The 19,018-nt window shown below is 36.4% G+C and overlaps 1 protein-coding gene across 2 annotated transcripts in view; it reads right to left on the bottom strand.

Moving 5' to 3' along the window:
* The window catches only part of LOC149772777 (tRNA (cytidine(32)/guanosine(34)-2'-O)-methyltransferase-like), a 32,687-nt gene extending 17,552 nt beyond the window's left edge, over window positions 1-15,135 (bottom strand). Inside the window, exons 1-5 of one of the 2 annotated variants that reach the window (XM_089947318.1) lie at window positions 15,040-15,135; window positions 11,615-11,782; window positions 10,296-10,365; window positions 4,800-4,905; window positions 1,477-1,555 (exon numbers count right to left, since the gene is read on the bottom strand). In XM_089947318.1, coding sequence (XP_089803444.1) covers window positions 1,477-1,555; window positions 4,800-4,905; window positions 10,296-10,365; window positions 11,615-11,735 — 376 coding nt within the window. In that variant the 5' untranslated portion in view covers window positions 11,736-11,782; window positions 15,040-15,135. The remainder of the gene's footprint in view (window positions 1-1,476; window positions 1,556-4,799; window positions 4,906-10,295; window positions 10,366-11,614; window positions 11,783-15,039) is intronic. The other variant, XM_089947319.1, reaches the window with a different exon arrangement.
* Window positions 15,136-19,018: the final 3,883 nt, after the last annotated feature.

Genomic DNA, 19,018 nt, shown 5'->3' with positions numbered 1-19,018 from the left:
ATTCTTCTCTCAGATCACAACATTTCATACATGCTCTTCAGTCAGAACTCAGTGTAAATAGTGCAATAAACCAGTTAACCAAAAAAAAAACCATTGACTTAATTTTAATATTAAAGAGAAATTCTGGGTTAAGTTATAATATGTGCTTAATTGATGGAGTTAATTAGTCTTTAAATGTATGGAGTTCAGTTTATTTCAAATATCAATTAGTCTTTAATTGATGGAGTTAATTTTATTTCAAATATCAATTAAATTAGTCTTTAATTGATGGAGTTCAGTTTATTTCAAATATCAATATAAATTAGTCTTTAACTGTATGGAGTAATGTTTCTAAAATAAGTATGTAAAAAAGTGGAAAGATTTCAAAATTGAGCTATCTGAACTACCCTTAACAACGATGTTGAAAATGTTTTCCAATGTAATAATGATTTTAAGAAATTCTAAAATATTGTTTAGAGTTTCTACAGGTTCTATGCCCATTTAAATAAATGATACATTCAGTAAAGTAACAAATAATACTAACACAAATGTCAATATTACACTCTACATCTTTAAATAACTTTCTAAGTCCAAACATGTGTATGTAGACATTGTGAATTTTAATGTTGCTTTCACAGTTTTTCAGTCATATCGATAAGGTGTCTGCAGTGTGGCAGTTTATAGTGATGTCTAGTACTGGGGCATCATGCCACAGACATGTAGCATGATGTCCCGCCCAGTCACCTTTTCATGACACCAGGTCAACCAGTCCTAATACTAGCCTCTTCATGCTGAGTGCCTAATGAGCCAGCTATTGATATGACTTGTAAAGGTTTTGAACCTGCAACCTCCCACATCCAAGGTGGAGCCTCTAGCCACAGGCTACCATAGCTGTCTAAAGGCCAGAAGTTAATCGCATAAAAACAGTTTGTCTTCTCTGGTTTAATCAGCATGATATACAAGATTTTACTGAGAAAAGTGGACCATCTATGGAGTCTGTATAATTTATGGGTAAAGAAGAAGTGATTTACTGTTTATAACAATGCAGAATTCTCATGAACACATACTGGACTATCTAATATCCATCTAAACGAATAGTGTTCAAAACTTAGTAAATATAAAACAAAAGCAATCTGAGGAACACAGACTCCTATTAAAACAGTGCCTAACCATTATCACCAGCAAGATGAGAAAGGAAGTTAATTTAGCTCATCATAGAAGACCTGGATACATGGTGCGGCTCTGTAATAATTCAATTATATATATTTTGATTAAAATATATTAAAAAATTGGTAAAATAGCTTAGAATGTAACAAAGATAATTTGGCCATAACAATTCTGAAGGCCTGATTTTTCGTTTAATGATGTGTTGGAATAAAAAATTATGGTGAATACTCTCGTGAATATGAAGGTATGCCCTCATCCTACTTTACTGCAGAAGGCAGATAAATATCACAGAAAATAAATATTTTTCTGAAGTAAACTTTAGAATTTTACCATCTGGAGCTCCATCACAAACCACCAGATCAGCATTTTCCCCTTTGAAATGATTGATAATTTCCTCTGCAGTGGATTTCTGAAAAAGAAACAAAGACAGTGGTCTTGAACATTGCCACAGAACTGATGGCATGTCCATGTGGGTAGGACAAATGCACTATTCAGTAGGATGGATGAGTTGAAAGCTTAGCTGGACAAAGAAAAATTAATAAAAAGACATTGAAATAATTTTAAAAACAATGTTTCAGCAATCCACGATAAATTAATTCCTTCATTTTAACTTCTTACATAGTTTGTTTCTTCTTTTCAACTGCTTATTACTGAAATTATCTGACATACTGGGCAAGAAAACTTGTACCAAATTTGGCAGGAAAACTATTTTCTTATGTCTGAGTTAACATCTTTACAAGATATAATTGCAAATTAACAATTCTTTGTCATGACCTTTGACCCTGAACTTGATATCATTGATAGACATTTTCATTGAACTTGTCTCAGATGATGTCATGATGTCTGTATAACTACATGCTAAGTTTTGCAAAATCTGTCAGTAATGTAAATTTTGTAGAAAAAGTTAATGCACGGACATCATTCAAGGTATTGTTAAGATATATCCAGACTGGGCAAAATGATATTTAAAAAATGTCAGGGAAGGTAGATAAATAACTTAACTATTGTATTTAGTACCAAGCTTTTTAGTAATAACTCCCTGCCCATTCAAGAGTAGTGATAACAATATTATCAAGATGTCCACTGTGGCAATTATAGTGGATGTCAGACTGCTACCTTTTCATTTATGACTGACATGACATAAGAAGTCTTGTAGTGAATATCCCATGTAAATACTACCATCCATTCATGAAAAATAATAATAAGATTTTTTTTCCTCATTGAGGTCTCACTGAATCATCACGCCCTATAAGACATTATATGGAGTCTTTCAGTAATCAGCCATTCAGGAAGATTTGCAATAAAAGAACTTTCAAGCCGTCTGCCACAGTCGCTATATTGGGTTATCAAAGGGTATATCCAATCGACATGTTTTCACTGAGGGCCAACTAGACATCATAAAATAAGAACACCACATTTTTATATACGACCACCCATTCTGGAGAAACAGATATACAAAGTGTTTCAATATGGCCACTGTGATAGTCATACCGGATGTCAAAAGGGGATCACTTCATTCATGGTCAGTATAAGAAGCCTTGTAGTAAAATCCCCACATTGATTATAACCATCTATTCAGAAGAAGCAATGATAACGATACGTTCTGCCAAGGCACAGCAGTCATACTGGACTGACAGATCTGCATCAATTCAATCTTGGATCAGCGCCATTATAACAAGTCTTGAAGTGAATAACACATGTCAACATGAGTATCTGTTCAGAACAAGTAGCCATAACAAGGTTTCTAAGATGGAACAAAGTCGCCATAGTGAATGTCTAAGCAAGGACTGAATATAGCATGGACCAGGTAGTCTCAGACACAGATCTGCCAGGTTCACCGATTTGTAGTACATTGAATTTGTGACAATTTCTGGCATTAAAGCATAAAACGTACCTCATACCCAAATGTTTATATCTGAGCTGAACTTATCTCAAATCCAAATGTTTATGACTGGACTAGACATATCTCAGATCTCAAATGTTTATGACTTGGATTTGCACAGTTCCAATAAATTCATCACAACAATCAGATGCAGTCAGGATGCAAACATAACAAACTTGTATTAACAGGATGCTGGACAAAAGGCCAAGGCATAAGCACTTCTGCTTATGACTAAAAGAACTAAATTAACCATATCTGAAAAACGGAAATAACCTGATTTACTATGTCAAAATATAACATCAGAGGGTAAATCAGACATTTAATCTTTACATATTTCTAGTTATTGTTTGTACACAACAGTTCCTTAAAACGTGTTTCTCCTGTAAAAAGTTGCATCTCTAAAGTGTTATCATTTCTTAGTTCTTGCTTGGGGCTTTAGCCCCATTTTCAGCACATGATAGGCTATACATGGCAGCCAGTATATCTGGCAGAGGAAGAACCTGGAAAAATCCCAGGAAAAAATATACAGAGCTACCAGCAAGCTTTCTCACATACCCATCCTTGAGACTCGAACCTATATAGACAGACGAGATGGTGGCATGCAAGGTGAGCATTTGACTACTTGGCCACCTAGGACCATTTCATTTTTTAGTACTGTATGAATATGATATAATGTAAAAATGCATTATCCAATCAAACCCAACCATGGCAGCTAACGTTTAAAAGAATTATACTGTATATATGTTTCATATATTTCTAAGGTTATGTAACATGTTCTGCCCCAGTGTTTGCGAAGTCGTAGGTAAAAATACAGAAGCAGAAAACTCTGTGTTGGAATTACTCAAATAACAATAATGATAAAACAAACAATTCCAATGGTAGAGTCTGGAAAAACATCAAGACCTACCCAGTTTTACAAGATATACCTAGTTTTACAAGATAACAACAATAAGAAAAACCTACATGGAACCACACAATTATGACATGCTTGAAATTATTTTGCTAAAGGGACCCAAGCCCAAAACTTCCTCTAATTTCCTCCTTGCATGGGTGGCTGAAAACCAAATCAATTAACTAACAAAAACAAAACAACTCATACTGTTAAGTTTGATATATTTCATTTTACTTTACAGATAGCATAACTTTTACGTTAATCTTAAAAACTCCAATATAATGTGATGGCTGGGGTCTAAAGAGTACCATCACACTATGAAATATACAGTGCAACAGTATGACAAGCCAGAATGGCTGTATAAATGAGGGTGGGTGGGTAGGCAAGCATAAGTCTAGGCACCAAGTTTGTGCTTTGGTGGTACAGCTACCATCGTAATGAATATTACATGAGAAATAGTGAAAATATAGTGACTCTGTATTTAATATTTTGTTTTATGTAAAGTATAATGCATAGGTACATACATGTATAGAATGAATGGTTCATATTGATACACACCATCCATTCTGATTACAACCATAATAATTTCATCCAATATTATGCATAAAGAAGCATATATTTTAGTCATTTCTGCATAGATCATGTCTAAATTCTGTGCACTAGAAAACAAATTTCACTATTTAAGCTAGAAGCACCTAAAAGTTTCATCAGTGTTCTGCTGCATTGTTCAAGTGACGTTTTCCACCCAACTCAATATAATAGCAAAAGTATTTAAGATGTGCTGATTCTGTTTTCATGTGGGTCATGGATAAATAATTAGCAGCAGGTTCTGTACTACAGGTAAAAAGTCATTTTGACTGTAGATTGTCTGCCCCTTACCTTAGTTATGTCCCCTTGTATCTGGATAACACCTGGAATAGGTGCCATGGCTTGTAGATCAACTGCAACTATTTTCACATCATCATCATTATGACCCGACTCCCCTCTGAAGGAAGTTACAAACAAAATTAATAAGAAATTTCTAAAACTGCTATAATATAAATTGCTTGTAAACTTTTGAATTGTACACTTATTGTAAAACTTAGTTCTAAAACGTTACACACCCATAAAGTACTATCTAGCGCTTTGGTGGTGGCATCCCATTGGGCTAGACTGTACTTTCTAGAGTTTGGGTGATAGCATTCCAATGGATTGTGTGTGTGTGTGTGTGTGTGTGTCTGTGTGATATTTGGATTTTTAATGCAGTTTTAACAATTTTTCAGTCATACTGCTACAATATCTGCATTGTGGCAGTTCATAGTGATGTCTAGCACTGGGACATCATGCCACAGATATGTAGCATCATGTCCAACGCAGTCACATTAACCTAGCACCAGGCCAACCAGTCCTAATACTAACCTCTGAATTCTGAGGACCAACCAAGGCAGCTGCAAATATCATTTTTATAAGTCTTTAGTATGATTCAGCCAGGATTTGAACCCACGACCTCCCAAATACAAGGTGGATGCTCTAACCTTTTAGGTGGCTGGAGCAGTCAAGAGCTTGGGTGGTAGCATCAGGTTGGATTATAAATACAGTAGTTTGGGTGGTTGTTGTTGTAGGGTTTAACACCATTTTTCAGCACAAGATAGGCTATACATGGCGGCCAGTATAATTGGTGGAGGAAGAATCCTGGAAAACCCCAGGAATAACCACCAACCCACAAGCAAGTACTGGCAGGCTTTCTCACATACCAACGTTAGCCGAGGCTGAGACTCGAACTCATGCAGAGTTGAGATGGCAGTGATCTGTAACGGTAAGCACTTTAGACCACTCTGCCAATCAAGGCCAGTGTGGGTGGTAACATCAGGTTGGATTATAAATACAGTAGTCTGGGTGGTAACCTCAGGTTGGATTATAAATACAGTAGTCTGGGTGGTAGCATCAGGTTGGATTATAAACAAAATAGTTTATTTGATAACATGAGGTTTGATCATAAAATTCTAAATTACTTTTTCTGATTTGTCAATACTAGATTGACACCCTGTACTTTTGTAATAATCAGTAATAAAATCAGGACTTGAGACCAATACACCAGTCGATTTCCACATGTACAAAGACTGTTTTGACAATAATCACCTCTATTTACTTCCTGAGTAAATGAGTAATTGAACACCTGTCCAAGTGAGTCACAAACATTTATTTGTACAGTACTAATCAAGTGCAGCATGTTGGTAGGTAGCACAATAAATACATAATTAACTATTAAAGGTAAACACTGACTCCTATTTTATCTGATACATCTAATGCAAGATCATATAACTATTATGATAGAAACTGGTGGTAATTTTCACTTCTTCAACAGACAGATTAGTGATGGCTGGGTTTTAATCAACCACTAGAAAGATTATTAACCACAGATCTACAGATTAGCAGTCATTTCCAGCCCTGTACATGTATGTAGCAGTACTTAGGAAACAATATAATGATGATCCCAGGGAGGTTTTTCCTCATTTGTCAGATATTTTCAACAAATATGTATTTTACCTACTGAATTTTGTCATAACCCTATCTACACCATGGCTGATCGAGCAGATATTTCTGTGCTTTGTCCTAGTGACATCTGTCGGAATTCATGAGTTGCCTCCCTTAGCATGTTATGCCAACTAACCAATAGTGTGCAACGGTACATTGTATGTTGGCCGAAGGTAGTGGAGGCAATTGACTTCAAAAGGATACTTTGAAAGTTGAACATCAAAAGTATGACTACATACCAGACAGAGTTAAATTATATGTACAAACATGGCAGTGGAAAATTGCCTATTTACGAGTTAATTCAAGTTGTGTGCTCCCTTTGCTTGCTCAATCATGTAGGAGCTGTGTTCAGATTTGAACAACTTAATTTTGATTGGGTGCAGTGACTTGCTGCCACATCAAATAAATTCACACATCTAAAGCACAGAAATCTCTACTCAATTCGCTAAGGTGTTGATTGATTTAACATATCGGAACCTTGGCTAGTGAAGATGACAAACAGTAAGTTCTTATGTTACCTGTTTAGGCTCTAATAAACAGTAATAAAAGAAACAGTGAAAACAACAAGCTTTAAAAAATTTAAAAACTAATGTATTTTCCTGGAAAAACACTGTAAACATGACGAAAAATAAAAGAACTTATGATTTTAAGAATCAAATCCAAAATTAATCCAAGAAAAATCCATGAATTAAATTTGAGAAGTCCTAGTAAGGAAATGTTCTAATGAATTCAAGTTCAAGTCCCGAAGAAAAATCCAAAATGGAAGGCGATGACTTATACTGTAGTCATCATAGAGCTGATGTGTACAGTCCTTTGTGAACAACAGAAAACAATATTCTGGTTTTTTAATTCTGAATAAAATTTAAGTAAATGTCTTTGTCCAAGAATTCTGTATGTGCACTCAATATTTCCAGGAAAAAGAATTAGTCTTTTAGAATCCAAATAATTTGAATAAAAATGAAAATATCCAGTACAGCCTTGATTTCACCATTATCATTCACACATTAAAAATGAATTTTAAAAAAGTTGTTTACTTGATCCTCAATCAAGGCCAGGAACTAGGTTGAAATTAGAAACAGTGTTTCTGTTATTAGGCATCCATGAAAAGAGGTCAAACTGAATTTTCTGGAAAATATCAAATTCCTAGTAAACAAAATTACATTACAGTGGCATGTAATGAAAAATAAAATAAGAATTTAAAATTTACGAACAAATAAATTAAATCAAATATACATAACAAAGTGAACAAAGACAGGTTGAGTAAGGTATTGCATGCAGATTATAATAGTAGCCAGCTGTTTAGTAAGCCTAATGGACAGATTGGTGGAAAAGTTGACTTCCTAAATGGGCATCATATCAGTTATTAATAAATTCTATTATATGTTGCAGCCATCCTTGGACTCAAAATGACCATCAGAATGACCACCTCCAACAAGATATAGCATTACCAAGCATGCCCCCTTTCAGTATAGAAAACACTGAAATATACTGTAGAAAACCATAATGTTTTTCAGAAAATCCATGTTCCCATGGTGGATCTAAATCCTTTTCATGACGGATCCGCAACAGACATGACATCATGGTTGTCATACATTTCCCACATTATGGCTTGTAGTGAATGGATTAAGTTTTATTGTCCCACTTAGAAGTCATGACATCATGGTTGTGATATATTTCCACATTATGGATTGTAGTGAATGGATTAAGTCTTATTGTCCCACTTAGAAGTCATGACATCATGGTTGTCATAGATTTCCACATTATGGTTTGTAGTGAATGAATTAAGTTTTAGTGGCTCACTTAGATATCATGACATCATGGTTGTAATAGATTTCCACATTATGGCTTGTAGTGAATGGATTAAGTTTTATTGTCCCAGTCAAAAGTCATGACATCATGGTTGTCATAGATTTTCCACCTTATGGCTTGTAGTGAATGGATTAAGTTTTACTGTCCCACTTAAAAGTCATGACATAATGGTTGTCATAGATTTCCCACATTATGGTTTGTAGCAAATGGATTAAGTTTTACTGTCCCAGTTAAAAGTCATGACATCATGGTTATCATAGATTTCCACATTATGGCTTGTAGTGAATGGATTAAGTTTTAGTGGCTCACTTAGATGTCATGACATCATGGTTGTCATAGATTTCCACATTATGGCTTGTAGTGAATGGATTAAGTTTTATTGCCCCAGTTAGAAGTCATGGTTGTTACTGATTTCCACATTATGGCTTGAAGTGAATGGATTAAGTTTTATTAGAAGTGACAGCAATATAATTATGTAATGGTGGACATCCACTTCAGGACATGAAACTTACCTCCTGGTGCAGCTGCAGTTCATAGTACAGGTTGCTCTTTTAGTTGTAACCAATGCTGTTTAATATTTGAAGACTAAAGCGCAAGAATGTATGTGTATTGCAAGACAATAAAGATTTCTGAGCAAGAATAGTGAGACAATTTAGGTGTTTCATGAAATATACAAAGTTTATCTATAGTACTTTTAGCATGAGAGATAGAGATTCTGCTTTCAAACAACAACAACAAAAAAGGAAATCACATGAAAGTATTAGCAGGTTTCACTCTGTTAGTCACTCTTAAATTGTTTGCTTAACATGTTCCCACACAATCAAGGGTGCCTGCAGGAATTTTTCATGGTAGGGGGATGGCAAACATTTTGTGGTCAGCTATTAAGTTTTATGGATGTCTGCCTAAATGTTGAGAGGTGAAATCAGCTGGGGTGGTAAGTGAGGGTGGCCAAGTTTTGTTAAAAACAAACTATCCCTCATCAATGACAGAAACAGAAATATGTGTGGTGTCAGTGACAAAACTATCCATGGAGTTGTTTCAGGTCATCACTTACAGGGAAATGTGTAAGCAAATAGTTTAGATACACAGTTGGTGAAACTACTTTCCACAACATCATCAGCTGAGTGCCCATCTTTTTACATATGTTTCACCCCTTATCTTAGAACACACTCCAGATGGCAGGGTGGCAGTAGTGATCAACCACTGCCCATCTGTGATGGCTGCCGTATTTTGTCTTCATGTCAGAACCAGATCCAACAAGATGCTTTCTCTGTGGACCTGCCTAGAGCTTGCACAGCTGTTGTGTGTGCCCTTCCTTATATTCCCAGTGCACTAACAATCCTTGAGACTGACTGGGCTGGAAAACCTTCACAACCAACTTCCACAGAAAATAACCATGTTTTCCATTCTCTGCAAGACTCTACCAAATCTTGGTACTTTGTCCTCATTCTCTCATAAGCCTCTTCTGTCCTCTCTTCTCATGGCACAGTTAATTCCACCAGAATCATGTTCTTTACAGCTGGTCACCAGGCGACAATGTCAGGGTAGAAGGATGTCTGCCAAAGCTGACTGACATCTCCCATGACTTTGCTTCTTGCAACAGTCCAGTATTCTCTTCCACTTAGATCTTTTGATGTTGTCCTGCTTTAACAAACTTGATAAATTGGTTAACTGTTTTCTTTGGGATTCTCTCCTTCTGCCTTTGTCTTTCAAGTACATCAGCCATCTTCTTAAGTACTTTGTTATGTCTCCATCTATAGCAACCATGGACCAATGCAACCTGGTATCCTGATAATATGCGAGCGAGTGCTATTCATCCTTGACACAGTTGTCATGATGGGTTTTTAAGAGCTTCCACCTCACAAGGTTGGCTGGTGATGGTAAGAGGTAAAACAATGATAGAAGCAGAAACTGCAGCTGCAAGTGCAAAATCAAAAGAAGCTGCTCCAGAGACCAGAGCTAAAATCTCCCATGAACCAGGACTTGAAGCTAACAAGTCAATAATCTTTGAACATATACAATGTACTAAGGAATAAATGTAAAATATCTAACCTCAATTTCTTTGACAAAACTTGACTCCAGCTGCCTGGTGCAGCACAAAGATCAACCACTTTCTTCACACCTGACAATACAAACTGAAATGTTACATTGCAGCACTGTTTAAAGTGAAATACAACAAAAAGATTTTTATTAGCTAATGATCTAATATTTTACAATACTTAGCTGCAGTATTAGTAATAAACTTTGATATATGTTAAACCTTTATGGATATAACTGGTAATCATCATTGTTCCTAATCACAATTTTTGAGATACTGTTTAACACAAAACTTAAATGGTTTCATCCCAACCTCAAAAAAGGATGAAAAAAAGATGCTACAAAGTTTAACAAAAACAAAGAAGGAATGTAAATAAAATCCAAGACCCTCATTTTAAATGTTCTAAGCACTTGAATTGTAAGATAATTTTCAAATGAATGATTAAATAAATATATGTCAATCAGTCAAGAGAATGAATATGTTTACCAATCAATAGCAATGAATATGTCTACCAATCAATAGAAATTAATATATGTCTACCAATCAAAAGAATGAATATGTCTACCAATGAACAGAATGAATATATTTACCAATCAATAAATTTAATATGTTTACCAATCAACAGAAATGAATGCATATCTACCAATCAATAGAAATGAATGTCTACCAATCACTAGAATGAATGTTTACCAATCAATAGAAATAAATATGAATATATATCTACCAATCAATAGAAATGAATATGTCATCCAATCAAAAAAAATGAATATATTTACCAATCAATAGAAATGAATATATGTCTACCAATCGAAAGAATGAATAGGTCTACCAATCAATTGAAATAATATATTTACCAATCAATAAAATAAATGTTTACCAATCAACAGAAATGAATATATATCTACAAATCAATAGAAATAAAACTGTCTTACAATCAAAGGTAATGAATATTTCTACAAATCAATAGAAATGAATATATGACAACCAACCAACAGAATCAAATATGTTTAACAGTCAACATAATTGACTATAGATCTACCAATCAACAGAAATGAATATAGGTCTACCAATCAATACAGAAATGAAATACCAATATAAAGAAATGCAAAATACAGAAATTTGAAGTACCTTAAGACAAGCATAAGATTTAATGTAAAATCTGAATGAATGGTTTCTTATGTGGTTAAAAAATATCTTTGAAGATTAAATCTAAAAAAATTAATATTGTCATATTCAGTCTTACAGTAGTCTGAACAAAAATTTCATCCACATAAACTGAAAAGAGCACCATATCAATGAAGTTAACGGGTCAATGAAAGTAAAGGTAACAAACCTTCAAATAAATTAAAATCTTCATTTATCTGAAGTAATTTGAAAGCACTGCGGGCACGCCATCCTTCCTCCTTGGCCAGGCGGTAGTACACATCTCTTTTATCCTTTGATGATTTTCCCATTTTCAAAAGTAACAGCTGTAAGAGAGATAGCTGTAAAACTGCAAATCCTGAAAGAATTACCAAACATGTAAATTAACTATATTACATTGGTCTGTCCAGCTTGGAACAAGACCAATTATTTTTTAAACTATGTGTCCTGTTAAACACTATGGCTCACATGTGACTTTTTGATGAACATTCTGGCTTGCGAACTAATTTGTCATGCATGTTACAGGGTTCCTGCCACAAATAAAAAGAAAAATTCATACCTTTTCCAGACCAAAAATTAAATTTCCAGAGGAGTTCTGAGTCTGTATATTAAAACTTCTCCAAAACGTAAAAGAACATTCAGATTACCAGTTTCCGACTAAGACACTTGTAATAACTAAATTTAAGATTTCCCAACCTGTGTGAGAACACTGATGCTATCACTTTTTCAGTGACTGGCCTACCTGTCAACAGCACTAGGTTGAATTTGATGATTTTTCATAAACACCACAGCTGACCTGTGAACAAAATAGGATGCATATGACCATCGTTCCCAGGCCCGAGATTCAACTTCCCAACTGGGTAGCATGAAGGATGATGTTTCCAAAAGTTTCCACTGTTCCAAACCAGTTTTTGTGTTGCAAGATCCAAGCTTTTCCAAGCAGTACATGGACAGTGTGGTGGGATGCAGTGTTTTTTTAAGAGTATGGAGAAGGTTTTAATAACCTATATTTGTCACAAGTATGATTTTACAATTTTAAAGTACAGCACTGGGTTACATGTAAGAGGCATGTAGCACAGGCTTCCACTTTTGTATAATCTAGACTACCATGCACTGCACAACCAAAGCCATAGCAGCTTGACCTTGTACTTTGTCCCACTCAAGAATACACCAACTAGCCATCGGAATCATGATGAGCATTCTAAACCTTACAAAATTTTGTACTGCCTCACTAGCAATATATACACATTACACAACTATGGATACTGCAGACACAACATTTCACAGTACGGACATGTGCCAACATGGCTGCTGCAATACATGTGCTCTGTGAGAATGCAGATGACAGCAAACTGGTTTTCAATATTTCCAAAAGACAACCTGCTTCTGACTTTTGATCTGTTTGGACAATATATATCTCTTTGGCAGCCTGCACAGCAAGGCTATGAACAGTACATTGTGCATGATATTGATACCTAGGTAAGGAAGGTTTGTCAAAAATTGTACAACCTCAGAAGTGAGAGAATCGCAATTGCATTCTTTATGGCCAAGAAAAATGTTTCCTAATGGACAACACCTACAGAACATACTCTATTAACTAGACCTATGAATTTTCTGGAGTGACACATTGGAAATATGTGGGAGACCTTGCCAACACAAAGTGCAGTGAAGAACCAACCACTCTGATCAATATAGACAGTTTTGGCAAATATGTTTTCACCTACATTTGCACTACCCCTCAGCACAAAAAGTACAGAATGCTCAAAATAAATTCCAATAGTAAGATAGTCTAAATTGTCATAATTTAATATGTTATAATCCAAAACCTTGTAGAATTGTATCGGAATACAACTGTAAGTGATTCCACAGACTGTTCATAAACAGGAATGACAAATTTGTTTACTGAGCATCTACATATATAATAATAATAATAACAATAATAATAATAATAATAATAATAATAATGAGGACTTTGTATAGCGCCTAATCTTTAGAAGCTCTAAGCGCTTTACAACATTAGACAACATCTATATGATAAAAAACATGTATAATGATATGATTACAAACACAAACACCATGAAATTAGAAAACACAGAAAAAAACATGCTGAGAATATTTAAGGTAGGAAACATTATTTGTTCTTGTAGTTGAAATAAGTGAGTTTTGAGAGCACTCTTGAATGTGATCACTGTGTTTTTGTGTCTAAGTTCAGTGGGCAATTCATTCCAGATATATGTAATTATTCAAAGTAAGTTATTTTTATGTCTGTTTGCTCTTTTGGTCACGGGGCCCCGAGTGGCCGAGTGGTCTAAAGCGTTCGCCGTTACGGATCACTGCCATCTCACCTCTGTCTGCGCCGGTTCGAGTCTCAGATTCAGCCAATGTAGATATGTGAGAAAGCATGCCAGTAGCTTCTCGTGGGTCGGTGGTTCTTTCCGGGGTTTTCCCGGGTTCTTCCTCCACCATTAATACTGGCCGCCATATATGGCCTATCGTGTGCTGAAAAATGGCATTAAACCCCACAACAACAACCAACCAACCATCTTTTGGTCACTGATTTTATTTTATAGACATGAAACTGACCAAAAACTAGCTTATCATAAATAAATTCTAAATTGGCAATTGTTCACTAAATTGTGATTTTATATCAATTTACAAATGGACATGAACACTATAATGAATGTACACTACAAAGTTTTACGAGTAAAATATAACTTGAACTTGTGCATGATTCATCAGTATGGCAAAATGAGGAACAATACCAGAAAAAATAAAAACAAGTTAATTTATTCTTATAGCTGAATGTTCACAAAACATTTCTATATAATTATATGTAAGAAATATGCAAATTTAAATTTGAAATAACCATGAGGTTAAGAGTTTGCAAAATGGAACCAAAGACCAATATTAAAAATGGTGGATGGTGCATGTGTTTGACTGCTTCCTGTAAATTTATTTGATAAGTTATCACAAAGGTGAGATCATTGCTGATTTCCTCACACTAAAATTATGCATAAAACATTCAGTTGTATGAGCAACATATAAATTCAATTTTTGTTTTACTCAAGAATATAGTATTGCCAGCAAAAATGTCTGAGGTGGAACTTGATTATGATAAAACTTAAAAAGGCACAGAAAGGTTTCAGAAGTACATGGAACATAGAAACAGTCAGTTTATTATTACAATTGAATGTTCACACAACATATCTATATAAAGGTATGAGATATGCTAATTTCAGCTTGAATTAACATGAGGTCAAGATTTTGTACAAAAAAGTACCCCCAAGACCAATATTAAAAATGGTGGACGGCGCATGTGTTTGACTGCTTGCTGTTAATTTATTTTAATAGATATCATAAATACGAGTTGATTTTTTAATTATGCACCCTCAAATTATGCTAAATACATTCCACTTTTATAAATCTAAATTCTGAAGAAGAAAAAATCCCTAGTTACTATCCAGATGAGAATTTAGTGTGCACTTTCTACACAAGAGCGAACTGGGCCTATCAAGTGTGCGAATCAGTGATATTTAGGCAGGATAAGTAAACACGTTAAAAAGGCGATCCTTTAATTAAGCAAAAAACTAGTTTTAACCCTTTATATTAGATTACCTTATATGCTATAAAAATGTATTGGAGACAAAAATTATCGGCACTTTCACGTGTTTCTAACAAGCCGTTTCAAGAATGCCGCCATTTTTGTTGTTATTGTTGGCTGAGAGTTCTTCGTCTGTGGGAGAACCAGAAATTTGTCGCTTGGTGAATGACAACATGAGCAAGAAATGGGTAGCAGCAGAGAGGGCGAACCCACCAATTTTTAGAAGGTCCTTTTTTGGAAACTAAGGCCTTCATAGAAAACGAAATAAAAAATAAGGTTAATAAAGTCAAAAACCGAAGCCTCTAACTAACCGAGAGTTTCTCTAATTGGGTTAGTTTATTTTTGTTACTGTATTTTTTTCGTCGTCGTTTTTTTTAGCAAGTATGCACTCGCGTTTACCCGCCTTGACACTTATTTGTGGTCGCGCCCTCTCTGTTGCTATAATTAAATCATTGTTATATCAATAATGGCACCAGCGTTAGAAACGACGACGACAAAAATATAGTAACAAAAACAAACTAACCCACTGAGAGAAAATCTCATTTAGTTAGAGGCTTCGGTTTGACGTTACTGACCTTATGTTTTTTCGTTTTCGTAGAAGGCCTTAGTTTCAAAAAAGGACCTTCTAAAAATTGGTTGGTTTGCCCTCTCTGCTACTTGGGCATATGGAGAACTCGCCCTGGGAGAAGTCGCCCCAGAGTGGTTGGAGAAGTCGCCCCAAATGGTTGGAGAAGTAGCTCCAAAACTTGTCACCCTGAAAACCTATTCAAATATACCACCCGACACACATCGTTTTCCATTGAAAGTGGTAACTTAAGCCCTGTATATGTCGGACTATTATTATCGATCATTGCTGAATCGCTGGTTGCTGTTGTTCATGTTTAGTGCTGTCACCATTGACAGGCGTTATAACAGACTTGTTTATCTGAAAGTTACCAAACACGAGATAATATAGTCAGCTGTGTGGTGTCCAAGATGGTAAGAAATGCATGGAGCCCCGATTGTTACACCATATAACATTATTTGATAGTTTCCTAATTTCCGTCATAAGATTTGTCTCCATCCATCAAGATTTCTTCTGTTTGGTCACGGTTTTACCATACAACGTATCGAATCTGATAGCAATCGTGTTCACCAGATGTTGACCGCTCAAATAATAGACTGCAGGAGTTTTAAACATATAGAGGTACACTGAAGTAGTGAGGGACACTTTTCGTTTTATAGAGGCACATACAGTTCCTTTCTATCTAAGTAATCTTGCATTTGTTCGTCCTTAGTTTCGACCTCAAAAGTATTGTACTTTTCAGTGATGTTTTTGATTTATGTAGGGTGAATGATTTCCCCAAAGCCACTTCCCAATGGGCTTCGTGGTCTAATTGGATGGTCTGGGGTAATTTGGCCGTGAAAGAGCACAAGGTGTTGTTGGGAAACACCTCTATGGAACTGTCACTGGGTAACGTCATGTAAAAGTGGTTGTTCATAATTCCAGAGTTCTGCTCTCCGGGGTTCACCCCGAAGTGAGAGGAGTGTTGTTGTTTGGTTGGTGACTGCTGAAAGGGTGACTGACGCTGGTCTCAAGACTCCCGTTGTTACCGTTAGCGGGATATTTCAGGGAAGGGTTGGGAAGAAGGTAACCGATGCAACTGCTCAGCAAAATGGTCCACAATTGTTTGTCTCTTTCTTGCAAACTCAAATTGGGAATGGCGGTAACGATGACACAATACACTACAAAGTTTTGGCAGAAAAAGACAATCTGTGTTTTAAGCACACGTTCTCTACACCACACGCACAATGGTTTCTTTTGTAGATCTTGTACAGAACAACAGGGTGAAAGAGTGGTCACTATGGAAGGTGAGGCTTTGTTGAATGATGGTCACTTCTTTTTATAGTCGATGACTTGCAAAGCGTCGATCCAAGAGTCAAAACTGGTAGGATATCCTTTCCAACGTACTTTAACTTCTTCTACACGTCATTTTCCCACTTTACGTTCGAGAATGCTTCTGATGTCGTACTCTTCGTCTTCTTTGAGTCACGCGATGTAACTCGGGCAAGCAAAACGTTCATTTTAACACTTCCCCGTTCACGTCTTCCAATTTATAGACGGCAGGATAACGGCCACGCACTACTCATCGAGTGACACGAAGCAATTCGTATGTCCATTGGGGTATGTAACCTTTGTCGAAAGTGCGTTTGGTTTTGCCAATGCACACCCAATCTTCTGCTGATAACACTCAACGTGCCTTGGGAACAGAAACCGTCGGGGACGTCCCAAACAGGCCCTCAAAGACAGTCACTTCTTTGTCGGGAGTCACTTCTTGGGAGCACATCCGATGCTCAGATGGTAAGATTGGTTGGACGCTCTGATCAGGTGTGGGAAGACGTCGATGTACTTGAGAGTGTGTTGATGCGTAAAATATTCCACATGCGTTCTCCCACTGTTCTTCCGCGGTGTGTTGAAAACTTTCCACCATGTTGGCTTTGATTTCGGGATTCTCGGTGGTGAAAAATTCTTTTTGGAAGACTAGGTTCAGAATTTCGGTGAATTTGTCGATTTACCATCAAAGAGGGTGACGACCACTTGGTTTCAGCACCAGTTTTAAGGCTCGCATTAACATAGTGCTCAAACTGGAAGTCAATGGCACGAGCCAGGCAAATTTAGAAAAGACGTCGATTGTAGCCACGATTGTTGGTGGTCAAATGAGAGACATCGGCTTAATCGGCTTGCCATTAATGATTGATGCCCTCCATTCGTGTTCGATGTCTGGAAAACTTTCGTCGAATGGGTTTGTGTAACGTGTAGGTGGCTTGTTCTTGTAACCATTGTTGCACTTGAGGTAAACGGACACGTTTCAGACGGGTTTTGGCAGCGCGATACAATTTCTGAATTCATCCGTAACCGGCAGAATAGAACTGATCGTAGTAAATGCTGTCTAACACCTTCTCCATTTCTTTAAAAAATCTCCCACTCTTCACTCATACTACTTTGGATGGAGCGAGATGGTAGTTTTGAAACGGCTTTACGTGTCCAACGTGCCACGATAGTAGAAGTCGAGGGTAGTAGTGACGGTGGTGGTGGTAATGGAATAGCGTTGACCTTTTTTTCTTTTCCTAACTTCTGGTTTCCATTTTTCCTTTTCATTTCTATTGAAGGAGGAGTGGGCAGCATCTTTTCAACCCAAGCTTTAAGTTCTTGTTGAGTGGTGGAGGAAGAGGTCAACAAGGACACTGCCATCTTACCAGGTATTGGAGCTACTGTCGGTGTTTGAAAGACTGTTCGTGCCTCTTATTCACCTGGCATCCGTGGGGCTGTGTCTGTCTTGACCGCTGTGAGTGGTGGTGGTGATGGACATTTTTATCAGGGTTTTAAGATCATTCCGAGTTTTCATTGCTGTTTTGTCTAAAGCTTTCCAGCGAAAGAGTTGCCGTCGTTTCAACAGTTGACCGTTCCCTTGCGATTTTTCCGTTTCTGACAAATCGCTATGATTCATCAACGATTGCAGTTCACGTTGTAATTGGGACATCTCGGTCAAATGACGATTGAGAGGTAAATTCTGGGTCCGTTGTTCTTGCCAACGATGATATCCATCATTTGTAAGGCACTAAAGTCAGTTTTCGTCCTGCCATCGAATTTCAATGGTCTCGCAAAGATCTTTTAGCACCAGAGGTCCCTTTTATCTTCTTGGCTCTTTTTGTCTTGGAAGCATTGGTCAAATACCTAACAGGAGTCCCAACTCGGGTCCTACTATTCCTTTGACAATAGGTCATAACAGGGGTAAAATTCCTACGCGTTGGACCACATCTTTTTCTTTTGACGGATGGAGATTTTCTTTTGGTCCATTAAGCGAAGAACGTGTCGATGCTTGGCTAAGCCTTGTTTCTTATGTTTAGACTAAGGATTCGTACCTTTCAAGACCTTCAAACAACATTTGAATATGGTACCGACGACGTCTTTTTAGGACGTTTGAATGAGTTTTTTTATCATGGGTGGAGAAG

The sequence above is a fragment of the Sinohyriopsis cumingii genome, unplaced genomic scaffold (genome assembly GCF_028554795.1).
Source record: "Sinohyriopsis cumingii isolate HCF-2022 unplaced genomic scaffold, ASM2855479v2 utg001176l, whole genome shotgun sequence".
In the NCBI taxonomy this organism is placed as follows: Eukaryota; Metazoa; Mollusca; class Bivalvia; order Unionida; family Unionidae; genus Sinohyriopsis; species Sinohyriopsis cumingii.
This window is presented reverse-complemented; position numbering and strand designations above follow the sequence as displayed.